Here is a 21,336-nt window from a genome sequence, read left to right on the forward strand (position 1 = left end):
CCCACTTTCATTACTACCATTACCTGCTTTCACTCCTTATCTAGCACTGCAGGACAGGTTAAAAACTGTAGTTCTCTGCTTGGCCTGCAGGTGGCAGTGAAGTTGCTAATACTTTTTTTTGTTTCTCATTCTCAGCTCATATATTTCCTCTCAAAATTAATGTATATGTTTCGGATGAAGCATATCTGAAAAAAACAAAACAAATGTACACCATAACAGCAGTGAAAACAAACTCACCATTTATTTACTGCTAATGCATTGACTTAAAAAAAAAAACAAGGTATCAGCTTTGTCCTGGTTCAATTAAGATCTGAACAAAGACACGTCTGTGCACTTTGAAAACAACAACAAAAAAAAACACGCATACAGAGACGAGTTGACCGAGATCAGTGCAAAAGAATCCTCCCCACGTGGGTAAGAAACAGATTTCAAACAAAAGAAAATCATTGAAACAGTAAAGTGCATGTTTGGAGAAAAAGCCCCTCTCGTTGTAGAAACTCTGAACAGGCAGTGAGGGTCAAACACTGAAAACAAACGCTTCTTAAAAAAAAGAAAAAGGGAGACAGATATATAACGGAGTGCATGAAGTATGCACTGGTTCACTTTTAAATTCAACATTCATATTTCATTACTGTACATACAGACCTGAACTCCAGTTGAACACAACACATCCAGTGGTTTACATGCAAACATATGTTTGTCATTCAATTCTTACACGCTTAACATACATCGGAGGTTACACAGAGGTCTCCAGTTAACTGCTACACATTCATACACATCATGCAGTCTCTCCTACACATCTGCACAGCTCCAGTCGTGTCCGTTCCAGTCCATTGCGCTGAGGTTACATGGTATTGTATAGCACAGTGACGGCTCGCTGCTTTTTGTCAGCGGAGCCTTTGCGGGATCGTCTCGACGAGTGTCCCCTCCCCTGCTGACGCGTCGTAGCGACCCCGCCGCTCCCGACGCCATCCGGCTCCTCCCTCTCACCTGTGTCGTCTTCCGCACAGCAGTGAGGGGCAGAGGAGGGGAAGCAGAGGGAGGGTGACGAGGATGACTCATCAAATTCCCCGCCGCCGTGGGACAGACCTGGCGTTCCCACGTGAGTGTTTCGAGCCAACACTTTCTGCTTCTTCCAGGTGTCGTCGTGGTGAGATGTGGACGTGGAGAAAGAGTCCTGGGAATGTGACGATGTCGCCCTGCTGTGTGTCCTCAGGTCCAAGTCGCTGAGGTCGTTGGCTGACAGCTCCAGACAGTCCAGTTTAGCTAAGGAGGCCGACCTCTTCATGAGAGAAGGCGGGGTGAGGCCCGCCTGGCGGATGCGAGCCTCGAGCTCCATGGCTCTGTGCCACAATATCGGCTCCAGGAAACTCTTCCCCTCTTGTCTCTCCCGGCGCCGCTGCCCTATTTCCAGGTCTGCAGGGGTCTGTTCAGAACTCGAGCTTTTACAAGGTTCCGGCTCTGTGTCCATGCTGTCTCTCAGCGCCTGAGGCTGCCCCAGTTCCTGGTCTTGACTGTCTGTCATCTCCAGGCTGACCCCCTCGTGGAGGAAAGCCTGCAGCTCTTTCAGTGTCTGCTGGATCCTCTCCAGCTCCTGGCTGCCGCGAGCCAGCCTGCTCTCGGCGTCACAGCTGGGGCCACAGCCCCCCCGCCCGCCCTGAGAGCTGGACTCCAGCCTCTCATCTGGATCTGACTCCTTCACTGTCACCCCATCAAGAGTCATTTGGTGAGAACTGGCCTGATGGGTCTGATGCTGCTGGATTTGGCTGTTAAACTGGCTTTGTCTTTGGGATTGGGATGAGGTATCTAGAGATGATTCTTCTAACTGACTAGTGGAGGTCTGTGGTGATGTCAACATATGGCTATCTGTGGAAGTGGGCACAATGATAGGTGTAGCCCCAGAGACTCGTGTGATATTTGAGTCGGTGGAGCATGGAGGGTCTGGGAGGTTGTCCTGACCTGAGGAGTTGAGCTCTATTTGCGACCCTGTGTGCTTTTCTTCGTCTTTGGGCGTGGCAGCAGATAGAGCCGCGATCTCTCCCTGAGTGATCTTTAGTTCTGTGCAGTCCTGAGTGAAGCGATGGGGAAGGTGTTCGGTGCTCAGCGGACACGGGGACAGTCTGACGGGAGGTTGTTCAGCGCTGGGAGAATGCAGCGGCGATCGCTGCGCCGCCGCCATCTCCATTTCCTGCTTCAGCTTCTGCTCCAGCTGCTCGGTGGCTCGCCGCACCGAGCCCGCCGGCCAATCGCACGGCAGCATGGAGGGGGACTGCGGGTGCGAAGGTGGAGTAAGAGAGCCGTGCGGGAGCTCGGAAGCCTCCGCCTCCGTCTGAGAGTCCAGTCGGATGAGCTGAGCGCTGTGGGAGGATGGAGGGAGCGAGGAAGAGGAAGGGGCAGGGAGGCAGGAGGCAGGGTGGCATATGGCTTCAATCTCGGTGACAATATGGCGGACTGATACGCCGTTGTCATGGTGAGCTCCATCGGGGCTGGCTTTGTCAACGCTGTCATCAGACTGTGGGGACGCCTGAGGGACGGAAAGAGAGAGCGGGATAGAGAGACATACACATATAGTATTAGTCATTGTCTTTTGTTGTTTCAGATTTATGTGTGTTTTGTGACATTGATAATAAATAGTTGTGTAACTTTAAAGTTATACATAAAAACACTATTAAACGGAGAGCGCAATAGAAAATAAGAAAGTAGGAGATAAATGAGTGACATGTTATCTGGACTGTTTTCTCATTTTCCAGCAGGTGTCGCTATTATTAATAAAGATTTAGTGTGGAATCTGTGCTATTGGCTCAGTTCATTTGCTGCATGAAATCCTTAAGCTGCATTCGCACCCAATCAGGTGTTTCACCGATCAGAGCAGGGTTGTGGAGGGGGGTTGGACTGTCACCCTGCTACTGTAAACCAGGTCCTACCAGTGATTGTCTGTCTGCATCAACAGAGTAAAATCCAACAAGAGACCAGGATGTGAGGCCTGTGAGAATGGCGGGTTTAAACTAGTGCGTAAAGCTAAAATTGAGTGACTTTCTCCATATTAGATTCTGTTTCAGAATATATTTATTTTCCAGCATACCCCTGCAGTCCCCAACCCTTCAGCCTAAACGCACTACCCACTGATTCAGTGTGAATGCAGCCTTGTAAACTAATTGTAGAGCAGTCATGTTCCAGTTTTAGAGTTTTCCAGTAAAAGACCTGCTTTGCAGCAAAATCCTGCTTGTGTCACAGACTAGCGTGTTGATAGAACTGTATCTCTGAAGACAAGTGAAGTTTGGCTAAAATAATATGACAACGCGAAAGAAAATCTTTCCCTCTTATAAAACTCTTTTTGCATGGCTGTGGGCCTCTTGAATTAAACATGCAGTCCAGAATATGAATACAAAATGAGACGGTGCCGTGACAGTCGGATGAGCAGACTGGGGTAACTTTTGCATAGCAAATGTAATACGCAGACATAAGTGGACATCAAAAAATTCTGTCTGGATGAAGCATGTTACACTAGCAGAGACAAACTGTTAACAGAGGGATGAAGCTGAACGACAGCGTACCTGACTACTCCCATAGCCTCGCTCCTCTTCCTCCTTAACCTCAGTGTCTTCGCTTTCCTCAGATGACAGAGGCGTCCTTTGCTGTGCCTGCTCAGACAGTGTCCTGGATCTGCCATCTTGGGCCAGGCCCAGAAACTTCTCCCTGGCGCTGAAGAAGTCTATGCTGTCCGTGCTGTGGTTGGACAACCCGTCGGCCTCGCCGCGGCCGCTGCCCGTCTGTAACTCGCTGGGGTTGTTGTTGTCATCGCTGGCGGGAAGAGGGAGATCCAGGGTGAGGGGAGTGTTGTTCTCGGGGCTGAGGGGGCTCTGTTGGTCACTTGCTACATCTGATAATGACTGGTCTATCAAGTCTGAGTCAGCGGATCCCAGAGTGAGAGCAGAGATTTCTTCTGAGCTGCTTCGCTCGGGCAAATTGAGGGACAGTTCCACCGGTTTGTGTTTGGGCACTGAAATAGACAGAGAGGTGGGGGGACTCCGGTGAGCACGTTGGAGTTCGGGTGTAGGGGGTAGGATGTGGAGTGACGGTGGAGGGTGGGGTAAAGCAACAGGCACAGTGACGGCCACGCTGGTTGAATTGTCCAGTCTTTCCTCTGGGACCACGGTGGCCGCTCGGGGCCTGGGGAGGGGAAGCAGGAGGGGGCCTCCGCAATCTGATCCGACCTCCTCCTGACCCGGTGAGTCACACACACCGTTCGAGTCCGTGTGTGTGGCGTTCGTCTTGGCAGAGTCGTCGGGCTCGGCGCCGAGCGCTTGCAGCACGGCCACGCCCAGGAAGTGATGTAAGGAGGGGGAGGAAGTGGTGTTGTTGTTTTGAGAGTCGGAGCGGCCCAGAGAGTGAGACGAGGCTTTGCACATGGACTCTGGGCGATCTGATAGGTCGCTGTCAGAGTGTGAGCGCCACAGCTTATTATGCCTCTGTTTGCTGTGGAAGCCAAGAAAAACAACAGTTTGTTAGCACCCAAAACGCTCCCTAAAGAACGTGCACGCTGTAGAGTTTCTTTCTACGTGAAAGCTCACCTGGCCAGCAGAATTCCCTGATACTCCTCCAGCTGCTTCATGAAGGACGGGTTGGGTTTGGTGACGGCCCGTTTCTCTTTGACATAGTCAAAGGCGGTGTCCAGGTCCCAGCCGTACTCCTTCATGGCGTAGGCGATCACCGTGGAGGCGGAGCGACTCACGCCCATTTTACAGTGAACCAGACACTTAGCACCAGCTTTCCTAAAAAGAGACGGAGACGGACCAGAGATTAAATCGTGTTGGATTACAAGATTGAGAACCCCGAAGTAGAACCAAACAATCCTGTGTGTGTTTTTACGCGTACTTGGCTTTGGTGATGAACTTGTAGGTCTCGTTCCAGTACTCCAGCAGGTTGGTGGCCTCCTCGTCGTACACTCGGATGTTGTGGTACTGAAACATCCCCGGGAAGAAGTTGTCTATCTCCCTGGTCACGTTCAGGATGTAGAGCACTCTACATAAGAGACAGGGGAAAAAAGGGTTAATGACCTCTCAGTGTCAATAAAACTGTCATCAATTTATATTTAGTTGTTCCAATTATCAATGCTTAGCTAATACCACAGGGGGTTAGTTGGAAAGAACTGGAAAAACAATCAGCTGGTTACTGCTGGTGCTTTGGAATATGTATTCTTCAACTGTGGATTTGAGTTAAGGTCGAAGTAGTATCATGCTCATGAAGACAGTGAAGTATGGTTGAAAGCTCCCCAAAAGCAAGTAGATTGTGATTATTTTGTCAAACATCAATTAAATTAGGTCAGTTAGATTAAATCAAATGTTTGAACCATTGCAGTGATACTTTGATTCAGAGGTAATGGATTCTCTCGTTTCAATGAACTTCAATTTGAAAACACATTTAATACATGAAGTGTAGTTTCTCCTTTATTAAAATAATATAAGTCAGTGTGCCTTTGAGTGAGTGTGAATTGTATGGTGAGTTACTGACAGACTGATGTCTTACCCGCTGTTTTGCAGCTCATCCAGATTAGAGGCATTCCACTCAGAGCCCTGGAGACATCACAAGTCCAGTTAATACCAAGGTGTGTCAACGCATGACAAAAATAAAGAATATAATTTACAGGTTATAGCAAAACAATAAAAGGAGATTCTGAGCATGGTTCCTGTACATTGATCATTCCAAACATCCACAGTTTTTTTTACTCATGGGTTCTTACCAGATAGACGTGTTCAAAGATTTCAGTGGGGCTGTCCATCTGTCCCAGGATGAGGATCATCTCGTTGTCTATGAACTCCTTAAACTCCCTCAGGTTACACACCATCTGCATCTCCAGCTCTGTTCGGATCTGGTACGATGGGAAAAAATAAAAAATTGGTTCTCAGGTATTTCAACAAGTAAAGTTGAATTAGCAAAAACAAGATGTTTGCTAAACCCAGCTGCAAATGTCACCACACTCATCTTTGTGCCTCTTACCTCCTTACAGGTGACGTTCTCCAGGTCTTTCTGCATCATGATCTCTCTGAGGCGCGTCTTGATCAGCCTTTCTGTGCGCTCCCTCTCTGTGGGCCTGCACATAGAGACACAAACACCTTCATGAAAAAACAACATTAACACATTTTCTCTAAGTCTAAAAAAAAAAAAACACCCCACTTTGACACAATTAACCACCTTCAGTTACAGCAATGATTCCCTTCTGTTCTTTGATTCATTCTCACTTTACTCTCAAAGAGATGATTTGTTCCACGAGAGAATTGCCACTTTGTCTGATTCTCAGAAACTGGAGAGGGACCAGAACATCTGAGACCATGGCCCATCAGCGATTCCACAACAAAGCCCCCTTGTGGAGTGTGCCTGTTGTTGTGCCTGGCTCCGTTTTCTAACCGCTCTGCTGGGGGACGCATTTAGCCTTTTGGACGTCACACTGATGATACCAACAAGTGGCCAAATTACCTCTCTGGAGAGAAGAGCTCAGTTTGTCTCCTAGATTCTCCTTCTTTCATTGTCTAAGTTTCACTTGTTTTGCCTCTAACTGGATCCTAACAGTAATAATAGAGAGCAGTGAGGGTCAGCAGTCATAAAGACGGGCAGTGTGCAGCCTCATAAAGCGTCTATCTGTGTCGAAGAATCGGAAACAGTCAGCTTGTTTACCTCACCGCTGAAAGGCCTACTGACCCCAAGAGATTTGACTCCACGGGGGTAAGACAAACAAATACGGGTTAGTTAGTTCCATGAAGAATGGAAATGTTATGTCACTTCCTTGTAAGGCTGATAGAGGAGTAGCCTACGGGAATTCGCAGTAATCGTAACCAGCGACAAACACGATAACGTGCAAAGAGTATACACCACTTCCTGCTTCTCTGAACTTCTCATCCAATGGTTATACTGGGTCATGAGCTGCCATGTCAACAAACACCAGCAGGTCATGTGGCTTTGGCAGTCTCCGTGTGTGGGACAACAAACAGGGACTTTTTTGTGTTTGGATGTGTGTATTGGAGGTCATAAAGCGCAGGGTGGTAAACTTAATGATACGTGTACTCGAGTGCAAACACACCTCCGCCAAAGATTGTGTGAAGTACTTCTGTTTCAATGCAGGCAGTAAACATGGGTGTTTCTTGTTTATCAAGTCTGAAGTGGACCTTGATTTCTATTTTCTGTCCTCACTTCTCTCTCTCCCTTTCATTCAGGGACATCAGGTGGGTGCATGTAGCAGCAAAATATCTTTCCTAATCCCCCCTTAAGACCCCCATCCTTCAACTCCTTCTCTCTGCCTACCACCTGCTTCTGTCCGTCTCTCTGCTGGTCTACCTATTTGTCTGTCTGCTTTCCTTTTTTCCCCAAATGTAAATCAAGTCAACTCAAGCCTCTATTTTGGACCCTGGAGGATCTCTGAAGTGTGTGTGTGTGTGTGTGTGTGTGTGTGTGTGTGTGTGTGTGTGTGTGTGTGAGAAGGAGAGACGCTCCAAATAGGCGCGAGGCACGTGACTGGGCAGCAGAGAGGGGAATTTCTCTGGTATTAGTTAAGACATTAATCCAGCAGCCTGTGTTTGCACTTTTCTATGCTAACATTACATTACATTACATTACAGTCATTTAGCAGACGCTAACTTGAGGACCTCTTGACGTCTCTGTCACAAAGATTAAATCCATGTGTTTATCAGCATGTTTTGCCTCTCTGTGTTGCCTCTTGTCACCCTGAGAGGTTAAAAAGAGCATTTGACCACAGCTCCAGAGGCCAGGGCTCTGAAGACTGTAGTCTGCATTTGAGAATAGGTTAGGAAATGCTGTTGTGATGGAGTGCATTCTATTTCTAATAAAACTTATTGGCCATACCTATTACATCTGATTTTGTTTCTATAAAAGGGATTATTATCATATAATGATTATCATATTAACTGCTTTTTTATTTTTCTTTGGTTCTCATGCAGATTACCATCTAACTGACATGTGTATATTTATTACATGAATATAGAAGTAATAAAATCGGACAGCTTCGCTAATTATTAATTTTTTTGACGGTTTCACAATACAGTTCAGTTGTTTCAAATGCTTTTTCAAATTACAGTACTGAAAAAATAGTATCAGCGGTTTCATTTTTTATTTTTTTTCTCATATGTTGTCATGTGCCCCGCTCACCCCTGTGACCCTGAGTAGGATACACTACTGAGTAGATCAGGTTGTGGATGATGGAGGGATGAGTGTTGTCATGTGAATGAAGGAACACTGTAAGAGGACTACTTGATAACTATAAGTGAAGGATCTAAACAGCTTTTGCATAGGAATGGTTTTGTCAGTTGTTTAGGGGTTGATCACTGTAACCATGATCATGATAAATGTCCTTATATAGTAAAGTATTGGGGAAAGGAATAATAAATACTTTCGAAAGTTGAAATAAATATAAAAACTAATATTTTTTGTTAATTGTATGTATTATATATTGCTTATTTAGAGTATTATGACCTGTGGAATGAAATGCAGTGTTTGTTGTGAGCATCCGATCCACACATCCTTTGATTTGAACATTCACTCACTCAGTAGGAACTTTGCACTACACATCAATGGGGGCTGTGCCTCCATGGCATACAAAATGAAAACTTGTGATACTGACTCCCTGTCTGGAATGCCCCACAAAACAAACAATATTCCACATATTACATCATCAGTATGACCTGTGGATTTGCGTAATGTGTGTGCATGTGTGTGAGTAAGTTCATGAGGCCTCTACTCACAGGTCTGTGAAGAGAACGGGTGAGTTGGCACGGTGCGACTCGACATCCTGCATGGCGTTCCACTCGTTGACGCAGACCTGGTTAGAGGAGACCCTGCTCTGGTAGTAGCTGACCCAGGTCAGGAACAGGCTGCCCGGGTAGTAGTTGTGGCAGCGGGCCACCTCGCATGCTTTGTGGAGCGACTGGAGGGCTGACCTGAGGCAGAAGGAGAAGGAGGAGGATTCACACTTGAGAGGGTTTTCTCGAGGGCATAAAGACAAAAAACTATCACTACAGAGTGAAACTTGACAGTGTCCTTGAAAATGACTGACAGAGTAAAATAATTTAAACCAGGAGAAGCTTTAACAATAGGCAAAGGAAGGGAAGCATTATGTGAAAATTGTGTGAGGTATGAATAATTGCAAATGAGAAATATAATAAAGGGAGTTGGGTTGAATAATGAATGAGAGAAACAAGGTGAGAAGAAAAGAACGGAAAGATTACAGCGATGAGGAGACATAATAGAGATATAACTGCAGATAGATGAAGGTATCAGGAGATGTTCTAGGAGAGGGAGGTCAGGCGAGCAGCAAAGTAACAAAGGGAGAAGGAAATGAAGACCAGTACGGAAATGAAGAGGCAGCAGTGGCATGTGAGACAGGGAAAGATAATAATAACGAGACTGGGAGAAAAAACTAAGGGGGGGGAGATAAGAAACGGTGACAAAGATAAAAGGCTGGAGGTCAAAATCACAGGGGGGCTACAATGGATACAGTCTTTTTAAAACCTGCATACTGAACCTTAATGTAACTTCACATAGCTGTAATTTACTGGAAACAATAAAATGTTGCTTACCACATGGCCTGGACAGAAACCGGCTTGAAAACATGAACCCTGTTCACCGTCGAAACACTAAAACCACTGTGACGACAGAGAGAGAGAGAGAGAGAGAGAGATTAGAAACGGGATGCCCTTTAATAGTTTATAGCCATATTACAACATCTCCCTACAATAAAATGAGTAAATAAGAGTCATCGGAGCAGAGTCAGCTTCCCCAGAGAACAGTAAGAGGAAGCAGGTAGGTGTGGTGTCTTACCCGTCTCCATCCAAGTGGATCAAAGTGTCACTCCAGAGAGGTAGAACCAGACCCACTGTGCAGCTGCAGGTAGAAAGATCAACGCGTTAAACAACTAAACAAGAAAAACACTGTGTTTCAAATAACACAGGGACGTAGCACGGACAACATTAAGAAGGAGTATAAATCTTTTTTTGTTGTTGGTGGGATTTAATAAGTGTTTATATCACCCTACAAGACAGAGTCCTGTAGCGTTGCTGTGCCACTGACCTATCACAGGAGACGAAGTCCATGCCGAGCACGATGCTCTCCTCCGTGTCCTGTCTGCCGTTGGTGGAGACCACCACCATGTAGCGGGTTACCTGAGGGTAGGCGCTCTCCAGACGCACAGCCTGCGGGTAAAGATGGAGGGGAGATGATTTCAAGATATTGCTGGAATATTTCTTTATCAAAGATGTTACAGGGACTTCTAAAAAAAGACTTGGGAGTACTGTATGAGTATGTGTGTGGGTGCAGATACAAGAGTTAAGACTTTCAATGTCGTCAAAACTAGTTTCAGTTCTTTATGTTTGCTAACAAAGAACTGAAACCGGCCTCTCCGTCTGGAATATAATCTCCCTGATCACAATGCCACCTCGCTTCTGTGTGTGTGTGTGTGTGTGTGTGTGTGTGTGTGTGTGTGTGTGTGTGTGTGTGTGTGTACTGACCAGTCGGATGGTGTCCTCCGGCCGCAGCACAGTGAACATGGTCTGAAGATGTTTCTGAAGGTCACCTGGACAGAAAGGGTTTCAACATCCTCATTTAGTTTCAGGTCCTTTTTTTTTTGGACAACACTTGCATTCTTGGCATTTTGTAGTTTGACATAACACCTACGATAATGTTTCATTTACCCTGTGGCAAGAAAGAGACTCCATTCACACTGGAGTCTCTTTCACTACGGTCTACATTCAACCCGATCTCTACATCTGAGAGAAAAAGTTGGATATTTCTGGAAGAAAAAGCTTTTGATGCTTTTTATAGTAATCAGCAGATTTCACATCACATAAGGTCCAACTACAAAGGCTGTCTTTATCCACAGACAGCAGCAGATTCTACTTTTTCTTGTTTCCATTTTTTTTTTGTTAAAGATAAGTGTTAAGATATTTCGCGTGGGTTTCTTTGACGATATATATATATATATATATATATCCCTCAAACAATCTGGCCGCCACATTGCACGCAGCAGTGAACTGACTGCTCTGAACTCATCTGCCTTGTTGTGAAACAGCCTCTGTGAAGTTAACACCAGCTGTTACTGATGATGCTGTAGAGGAATGTTCATTTGAAAACACACTGTGCTATTTAATCTCACGTTCTTCCTCGGAGTTCATTTCTGAGGATGAGAACTAATCGGTCGGCCGTGGGAGAAGCTGCAGCTGTCATTTGTGTGTACAAGTCTTTACCTGTGTGCTTGTTCCTGCTGGCGCGGGGGCAGAGTTGGGCGTGGGGCTGTTTCCTCTGGGAAGGAACAGGGCTGCACCTTTCACGGTGAGGAAACTCTCACTGATACTGGAAGGGCAGAGAAAAGAAAAGAACACATGAATGGAAGCCTCAAACACAGGGACTCCTTCCGAGTTATCTAATCATACTTGGTATATTGTGTAACTTGTGTAATTTGTTATCACTTTCTCGACCCCGGCTTCACATAATAAGCAAAAGATGGGGACAGGGAACAGGCGAGCATTGTCGCGGGCTGATGTCAGTGTCACAATGAGCCAATCAGCCGGCTTCTGGTCGACAGGCTCCCTCAAATCAGAGCTGACCGACCAATGAAAGTAAAAAAAGATCCAAGCCCCAATTTGAACTCGGAACACAATGTTCTCCTCCACACAGCTGGATTACACACACACACACACACACACACACACACACACACACACACACACACACACACACACACACACACACACACACACACACACACACACACACACACACACACACACACACACACACACACACAGACTTACTCACATTTGCAGCTGCCAGTAGGGAGGGATGTTTGTGAGGAGACCGGGGGTCTGAGAGGAAAGACAGCACGGGTCCTCTCCTCCACAGTGTTTGAGCGGAGATAAGAGCTGGACAGCACACAAGCGGACTCCAGATTGGAGCAAAAGTGTATGCAATCATTTTTTGTGAACGAGTGAGCTAAAAATGTTTACGTTATTGCATTGTTGCGAGTGCATCATGATCTTTATGGAGTCTATTCCAACCGCGCCTCCAAAGTCTCAAAAGTGAACTTGACGAGGAAGAATTGACCATTTTTCAGCGCATAAGGTAGGTTGAGTTGCGCTCGCCTCTGCTCCGGGTTAGAGGCACTGCTTTTGTGCACACGAAAGTGATCCCTCGCGAGGATGCTTTTCAGCTCGAATCACGTACATGCGCCAGTTTTTTCTGTGCACAGGTTGAGACTAATTACATGCCGTACATTAAAAAATGTGGCTGTGCACAGCACGCGAGGGAAGCGGCAGAAAACTTCACGAAACGATCCATTTAGCTGTAAATGTTAGAGAAAAGAGAGGAAGAGGCTGGTGAGGAGGATAAAACGAGAAGTTCAGACTCAGACGCCACTCATGATGAGTGCACTAAGAGTACTAAGATCTTTTGCGGAAGTAAAAGTACTAATACCATGAATTAAAAAAAAAAAAAAACACACTATGTGCCCTAACTAAAGAATGAAATAGAAAGGACTTCCTATGCAGCCTCTCTGGGCTCCTTAGTTGTAACATTATTATATACTTTAATATTAGTTTATTATTATTATTGACGCAGTAACAAACACAAGTTCATATGTTGTAGCTTGCTGCAATAGATTTAATTGTATTCATTTTTATAATGTTAAGTGGTTTATTTACTGTATATCAAAACTGTACTTGAATGCAGAAGTACTTTATTAAATGGACTTAAGTTACCTTACCTTTCACCACCGACTGAAACCATTAAAAAAAAAAAAAAAAAAAAGGATGCGACCAAATCATGTCCTGGTGCGACCGACTGAGAAAGTTGGTCACCCCAGTGGAAAAGTTACTGTGGATCTCTGGCTCCACACCAAAGCAGTTCGCATCAAACGGGGCTGTGTTCCTCTCTGGAACACTTAATCCTATTAACTGTGACTGAGGTCACTGCATTGAGGAGGAGGACACACAATAAACTAAGGTCAGTGTTTGAACTGGACAACAAACATCGAGTGTGTTTGTGTGAGCACCTGCTTGCATTGGTGAATAACTCGGCTTTTTCTTGAAGTCTCACAGCTGCACACTCAACTAAGTCCCACTGGATACCAATAAAACTGGTCGGAAGATTCTGCAGCCGCTTATGAACATGTAAAATGACAGCCGTGGGACCAGTAAACCATAACATTAATGATGCTGAGCAAGAGGTCAGCCACTTAGAGAGTGAACACTTGGGGCATTGGTGCTCCTGCATTTATACGGTGGATGCAGAGAGCACAAAAAAACAAAACAATAATGCTGAATAAAACTATGCATGTGAAATGTTTTATCACACTATGGGCAAAATGGCTTTGCTGGTTTTGCTAAAAAAATTAAGACCACAAGTTGGCAGAAACTTAGCCCATCGAGGAACAGGAACATGGGCAACCACAAGCCTTGTCAAGCAGCCAAATGTGGGACTTAAAGTGAAACAGATTCCTAGAGAAAAAAACATTTCGGTTACTTTTACAGCATTTAAATGATCTGCTGGCTTGAATATCCCCAGCCGTACCACATTCAATATCTTACAAAGAACATTTGACGGAAGGAGTGTTTTTTTAAGAGGCCCTGTTACGTGTCGTGTTGTGTGTTCTCTCTCCCTCTCTCTCTCTCTCTCTCTCTCTCCCCCCAGTGTCTATCAGGTGCCACCCTTTTCCCCGTCCAGCAGCTGCAGTGTGTGAATGTAAGCGGCTGGGCTCCATCACTGATTAGGACCGGGTGGTAAATAGGCCAGTGGAGGCAGCGTTTTGAGCTGTGTGCTTGTGTTGGATGCGACCAATAGTTTGTCGATTTAGGTCTTAAATTGTTACTTTTGATAATCTGTACTGCTTTCCTTTTAGAAAGTAGTTTTCAGTTGTTTTTATTGAGCGCTAGTCACCTAATTATTGATAAAGTCCTTGTTTTGCTTATTCATCCGTTGCATGTGACTCTCTTTCCCTGAGTTTATTTATACCGTCACTCCCATCATCCCATCATCCCCCCTTTTATTGGCAGATCGTAATAGGTCACATGCCTTAAATGTCAAGTTTAAGCTAACAGTTTGTCGTGCGTAACATCATGGATCAAATACTGGGTACATGAGTGTTACTAGAGGAATACACTGATCCAGGGAGCAGGTCGACCTGTTCTGCTGAACTTTAATATGAGGGGTTTGACAACGACACACGCTGAAGATCGCTGGGGTCAATCCAAGAAAGATGATGACATCAGAGCCACAAACATATTTTGACATTGCGCAAACAGTTGATGTTGATATGCTTTATTTTGACGGTTAACTGCCGCGCTGGATAATCTGTTTTGCCCTCTGCAGCAGCCTGCAAGTCTACACTCAATGAACCCTAACTTCTACAGTTCATCAGGTTCTCTCTTCAGTTTCACACTGTCTGCTGTCTGCTATTTAGCCTTCCTGTCGTGCCCTTTCTCACTGTAACTTCATCTCTGCATCCTTCCAGCCATCCTGCTGTCCTTCCTGAGTTTTGCTGAGACCGACTGCATCAGGAGACGCAGACGGCCGACAGAGACAGAGAGGGAAAAAAACCACAGCTTTGTGCTGAGCTTATTTCCTATAATCCAGTCATCCTTGACCCAGCTGTTTCCTCTGACTGTACCCTCTGTCACTTCCTCTTTTCTGCATTTCTCACAACCTCTTCCTACTTTTCACTTGGCAATGCAATGCCATGTATAGCAGTGCTACTGTACGCTTACAATGTCAACTGTAACATAACACTCGTACTCTCACGGAAAATCACGCGGGAAGGCGATGCACGTGCATGCACTCAAACACACACACACACACACACACACACACACACACACACACACACACACACGTTTACACCTGCACACAGACACATCGAGGAAGTGGAATCCAAGCCTGATGGGTGGAGGGGGGGTGACTGACTTTCAAGTAAAGTTTCTAAAAATACAGTAGTCCTTTAAAAGTCCCAGCTATTGATAGCATGCATTCAGAAGAGCATGGCTGTCTAACTGTACATAAAAAGCTTCTCTTTGACAAGACAGCCTTCTGCAGAAGTTATTAACACTGAAGCCTGCATGTGCTCTGATTATAGGGAGGGTTTTAGGCTCCTTCTACAGAAACATATAAAAAGGTATAGCTAATTATAGACAAAACATACACACATACACTGCACCTCCCACTGATTCCACACTAGAGCTGCAGCGACTGGCTGATTAATCTATTGATGACTGACAGAAAATGTATCAGTATTTACCCTGTCGGATAATCAATTGTTTTTAGTCATTTTTTAAGCAAAAAGCTAGACATTCCTTGCTTGGATTTGATTGTTTCTTTGCCATATTTGATGGTAAACTGTGTATTTTGGATTACGAACCTTCGGTTGCATAAAACGAGGATTCTCAATATGTCTCATTGGGCTTTGGGAAATTATTTAAAACAATTTTCTTAATTTTTCTTGCATTTCATAAACAAAATGATTAATTAACTAATCAAAATAGCCAATGACACACATTAACTATATATGTTGAGACCCATTTTTCAACTATCTCTGCATCAAACTCTGTTATGACATTAGCAATGTCAACTTATGTAATACAGCTGCGTGTAGACTAGTAATTGAAACTGATAGGCTACATTAGCAATACTGTAATAACCAAACAGCGACTGGTCAGTTTGTTGGCATGAACTCAGATGAACTACATTATGTGTACGTTGAGCTCATTGTTATGTTCCAACAATAAATAACAACTGTAAAGGTGGCAATTTCAATCAGAGTCGCTCATTTAAAGTCAAAAATATACACAGAAGGATAAAGCTATTTAAGAAATGGACAAAAGGGCAGCGGGTTCAACTAAGATTTGACTTCACAGAGTATGTAAATGGGGAATAGGCGATGAAGGGAGGGAGATACAGAACGACATACTAGTCAGAGTGTGTAGAGAGAGGGGTGGGTCATCTTTTGGCATCCAGCCAACCAGGCTTTTGGGCAGAAATAAAGCGCTAGGTACTTGTTAGGGCAACAGTCACAGACACAATCATCACTATGTAAGGACCACTCCACATATTGGGCAGATAACTGGGTGACCCCCTCCATCCCCCCTCCTGCCTGTGTCCATATTAGTCACTCTCAGGAGGAGAGCGGGATAAATATAGGGCCTGGTTCTTATGGGGGGCAGGCCCTGCTAAGGCGTTTGCACCGGGGACAGATTCAGCCCCTGGGAAAAGACAGGGAGTTAGCTGCTTTGTGTGTGCGTGTGCCTGCGTGTCTACATTAGCCCCTGCTGCTCGGAAGTTCGACAATTGGAAAAATGTGTCACAAGCAGAAGATAGTGACAGATGGATGAGAAAGGGGGGAAAAAAAGTCAAGTTCATGGGGCGTCATGAAGTAGAGGCCCAAAACGTCATCTCACTCTCCAACATTACAGTCAAGTTAACCTAGACCTAGAAATAAATTCAAGATTTATTACACTTGCAAAGCAGATTATTGGGCAAAGCATTAGACGGGCAGAAGATGTGGGACAGCTAGAGCAGAAGAGGGTCAGGGCTGATGAAGAAAAAGGAATACCAGGTCAAACTAAACATAGACCTTCATCAAATAGCTCAGACGACTGTCAACACATTGCTATTGTCTTCTGGATATGTGCGAGTGAGAACCACATGTTTTGCTACAATATTGCTACGGTTTCTTTAATAATCCAGTGTGCAGGCCGCGGTCCAAGAAGCAGCCACCTTAGTGAACTAAACATAACCTCCCCCGGCATGCCGTGCTATTCTGAGAGGGACTCAGATTACATTTTAACTTGCAGTTTTAAACAAACTGCAGGCAGAAGAAGGGTACTGAAGAAGCGGAGTGAAATATAATTGAACGCTGGTTCGAATGAGGACATCTGTAGCTAAGTCGGTAGTAACATTGGCTCAATAAGTGGTTCCATTCCCACTTTAACAGCTCGTGGTAATACAAATAAAAGTATCATTGCAACATGTGGAACTCCCAGGAAACACAACCATTACCAAACACTATCAGGCAGCTACACAACTGTTCTGATCTCGAGCCATTTACTGAAGCTAATAAGCCAAACTTAAACCAAGTTATGTGTTTATTTGATTGTAGACCCATCACATAAGAATAAGTAGTGACCTAAATCCAGCTGCTCATATCCCTGTTTAGCTGCTGAAGTCCCTTCACACAAACACTAAAACACACACTTCACTTTGTCACTTTTCGATCTCTTCTGTTTTCTTTGGAAAACCACGTACACAACACAAAAGTGCAGCGGAAGAGAGGGGGTTTACTGGTATTTCTAAAATTGCTGGGAAAACAATGGGGGTTTTTAAGATGCCATTTAGCCACAGGTAACACTTAACTCTGCGGACTGGCCTCGGGCCTTGTAATTTACTCATTCAAAACCTAGTTAAACATTCTGGCGCTTACAGGCGTCCACACTATAATCAAACAGACATTATGTACACACACATTTAACATGCCGACACACTGTAGGTGCTACGGATCAAAGGGTGCTAAAAATCCCCCCGCGTCGCAATGAGGGCCATCCTGAGCAATACAAGGGAGTGGTGACAAAAAACAATCATGCAATGTTGTTAACCAAACCAGGAAGTCAGAGGATTCCCACATCCACTGCTTTTTACTAGACAGACGCGCCTGTGTGTGTCACCTTCCCATCGACCTTTTTTATGCAAACTCACAAAAAAAGAGCAAAAAAAACCCAACACTTACTTCCCTAAAGACAGGGTGCAGCTCTAATAAAGACTAAATGCTCAGTTTACCCAATAACCTCACTGCACAATCATGTGTAAAACGTTCTGGGAAACGATGCAATAGAGAGGCAGGCTGTCCTCGACTATTCCCGAAAACCGCCACATAAGGCCAATTCTCACGCAGGGCACAACAAATTGCTGACTGCACGAAAATGTTACAAAACAAAAAAAAAAAAAAACACAGATACTGGAACCAAATAAATTGAGTTTGGCTAATGTTGATTTCATCATCTTTTAATCCAGTTGCTGTCATTTTCCACATTGATTCCCCCCCACCCTAAATTTGCTAAGCCAGCTCCACATGAGAGTTTGGAAACAGTGGGAAAAGAACCAGCCTTTGATCTGTCCTGAAGGGCAAACTTGTCTTCACCACATTTACAAGTGAAATAAATCCTTTTTTTTTTTTTTTTTTTTTTTTTTTTTTTTTTTTTTTTTTTTTTTTTTTTTTAAATCTCACAAGCAGAAAGGAGCCTTTTACCTCAGTTTGCTTTGATGTGTGCAGACTCTGAAGATCACTGTAAGATTCATTAGTGTTAACTCCCTTACATCGCAGCACAATCGCTGCATTAGTATCAATGAAGCAAGAAACAAATGTACTATTCAGTTCAGTTGGCTGACCTGTGGAAAGCAGGGCAAAGAATTAACTGCAGAGTCTTTCTGATCAGTTGCAAATCATGCAGGTGTAGCCTATTATGCTATGGGTTGTATTCAAAGTTATATTCAGTTGCTTGTATCCTGGTTTTCCTTAACTAAGAGTGAAAAGTGTGGATCTAAGTGAGTCTTTTATGGTTATACACCACATTTTATACATTAATATATGAAGTTCTAAACGACATTGCTGTCTTTTTTGTCTTCCTCTGGCTTGTTTAAGTCATTTTTCTGAATTTTGTATTTAAATCTTAATTGCAACTTAATAACAACTTTGTTCATCACAACAACCACTCACAAGTTCAAACACATAATATTCCAGCCTAAGACAAACAAAAAGGGGAGGGACAAAAACTATTGATATGGCAACCAGCTGCTTATATCAGTTAATCAGTAGCACTGTGGTTTCCCACTATTAAGAGTTCCTAGACCTGTGACACAGGTAGTATGAATCACAATACCTGTGGAGCCAGTGTGTCTTAGTAAGGTCATAAAGCAGAACACAGATGAGTAAGAACCTTCTACGTCACCAGGAAACGCAACCAGCACAGATGTTGCAAAACTGTGACACATGCTCAGATTACTCACAGTTTTACAATGTTACAAATCTGAATGATCATTACGACAAATACTTTTTTTTTAGTCCATATTTAAATGCAGTATTAGCAGTCACACTATCCACAATACAACAATTCAAACACAGACAGTTATTTCACAGTTTGATCTCTTTTTTTTTTTTAGAAGTGAAATTTAGCACAAATGTACTCAGGTGTCTATAAATGAACAGGGACACTGTTACTTCATGACACCTGTCCCTGTCTCTGTGTTAATGTCTTTTAATGTACAGTACCAGTCAAAAGTTTGGACACACCTTCTCATTCAACTACTTTGAAGAATGTAAAATATAAAACATATTCTGGTTTGTTGAGCATTTGTTTGTTTACCACATTACATTACATTACATTACATTACAGTCATTTAGCAGACGCTTTTATCCAAAGCGACTTACAATCAGTAGTATATTACATATCATTCACCCATTCACACACTGATGACATAATCCACATAATTCCATATGTGTTCCTTCATAGTTTGGATGTCTTCAATATTAATCTACAATGTAGAAAAAAATAAAAATAAAGAAAAACCATTGAATGAGAAGGTGTGTCCAAACTTTTGACTGGTACTGTATAAAAAAAAAGAAGAAAAAAACTACATAATATTATAAAATAAGATCTATCCTCTAAAAAAGTGCCACTTTGTTATGAACTTACAGCTGGTTGATGTTATTCTTTGACACCACCGCGTCGTCGCTGAAGTAAGGCACCATCTTCGCCCCGCAGCACGAACAGAAGCTGCCCGCGGACGAGCCGTCGGATCCGGACACCGCGCCGAGGGTCATCGCGGCGATAAGTTTGGGTGGAGGGCAGGTTTTTTTTTTTTTTTTTTTTACTCTTCTTCTCCCACGGTCATTTCGAAACGAGTCACTCCTTCCTCTGGTGTTGATGGTCGTAATAGAGTAGAACAATGACGAATTGTTTCCCTGCGTAATATGGGCACTTGTGTCCAAATTACGCACCAAATTACGCACAGCAATCTGTTTAAATCTCGCTCATTTTCATCCTCTTGGTGAAACGCCTGGTTGTCCAAGATTGAAAAAGAAAACCATAAACATCATTCATGCATCTCCTCCACCACGTACAGTACAGAGACATATGACTTGGGTCAAACTCTCTCTGGAGAAGTCATAGGAGGGAGGAGTTTTGGAGACATGTGTGTGGTTTCTTTCGGGGAAGAGTAGGGGGAGCCAATGAGGACAACGGGGATGTGCGACCGCCCACACCAGCAGCCCTTCTGCATCGACACTTGTATACAAACTGCTGGCAACCATGCAGGTGTTTAACCCAGCAGGTATGTTGCCCTCTGGCTGAGGGTGTGCTTATCAGAAAAACTGCACTGCCTAGTAGTGTTTGTTTAAAAAAAAGAAAGCTGCATACTCTTGGTACTACATGGTACTTGGTGATGGAGTATATAATACTGTAGGTTAGTAATAGTTAATCATCTTAATAACATGGTCATATTGTGACAATCTGCAGCTAATAGAGTGTCCTGGTTTTGGAGGGTCAATAGTGGATGTGCTGCTCAATAAACTAATAAAACATGACACATGACAATAAAAACACTGTGCAAAAACACTGTGCAATAATAGTTAAAATAGTTTTTTTCTGTCTGTAAATATTATATTTCAGTTATTGTGTTTTTCTACTGTTTTTTATTGCTTATTTATAATACTTGTTTTTTTATTTTTATTTTTTTTTTTTATTTTTATCTTGTCTTTCTTTACTATGTCTCTTGTGTGCACTTTACTCTCTGCTGCTGTAAACCTGCAAATTTCCCCGCTGCGGGACTAATAAAGGATTATCTTATCTTATCTTATCTTATCTTATCTAAAACACAGTCAATTGTGCACACATGGGACTTTTGGTTTGGTGAGCTCGTTGAGAAGACTTCACTTGTCTCCTCGCCGCCCTTTTCCTCCCAACGCACGGCCGTTGTGGTTGAGTTACACAAGTAGCGAGAACAAATGAGAAACAGGCTGAAGTTACCCGGACTGAAGCTTGTAGTATAGAGAGATGTTGAAGAAAGTCTGGTGCAGAAACAACCGTTCACAACAAGGAGGTCTGAGGACATCAAGAATGAACACACACTTAACTGCATGCTGTGAGATGGACGCAATGTTTTGGTTGACTTTATAGCCTACTAAACATTTTATATTCTGCTGGCGTGCCGACATGGAAGGTCCTATGCAAGCTGACAACAATTTGCAAAACATTGTAAAACTGCAGCAGCCCTTTTCATATTCACACCGGCGTGTGCCAA

General features: G+C 43.9%; 1 protein-coding gene across 1 annotated transcript; it reads right to left on the reverse strand.

Moving 5' to 3' along the window:
• Nucleotides 1–222: 222 nt before the first annotated feature.
• On the reverse strand, nucleotides 223–20,152 carry ssh2a (slingshot protein phosphatase 2a). The gene is given in 15 exon segments (XM_054617613.1): nucleotides 223–2,524; nucleotides 3,555–4,476; nucleotides 4,572–4,772; nucleotides 4,876–5,022; nucleotides 5,527–5,573; nucleotides 5,741–5,869; nucleotides 5,998–6,091; nucleotides 8,751–8,945; nucleotides 9,585–9,650; nucleotides 9,826–9,888; nucleotides 10,075–10,196; nucleotides 10,512–10,576; nucleotides 11,247–11,270; nucleotides 11,273–11,352; nucleotides 19,731–20,152. Coding segments are annotated over 15 exon segments (3,963 nt in total). The 5' UTR covers nucleotides 19,859–20,152; the 3' UTR covers nucleotides 223–844.
• Nucleotides 20,153–21,336: the final 1,184 nt, after the last annotated feature.

The sequence above is a fragment of the Anoplopoma fimbria genome, chromosome 1 (assembly GCF_027596085.1).
Source record: "Anoplopoma fimbria isolate UVic2021 breed Golden Eagle Sablefish chromosome 1, Afim_UVic_2022, whole genome shotgun sequence".
NCBI lineage: Eukaryota > Metazoa > Chordata > Actinopteri > Perciformes > Anoplopomatidae > Anoplopoma > Anoplopoma fimbria.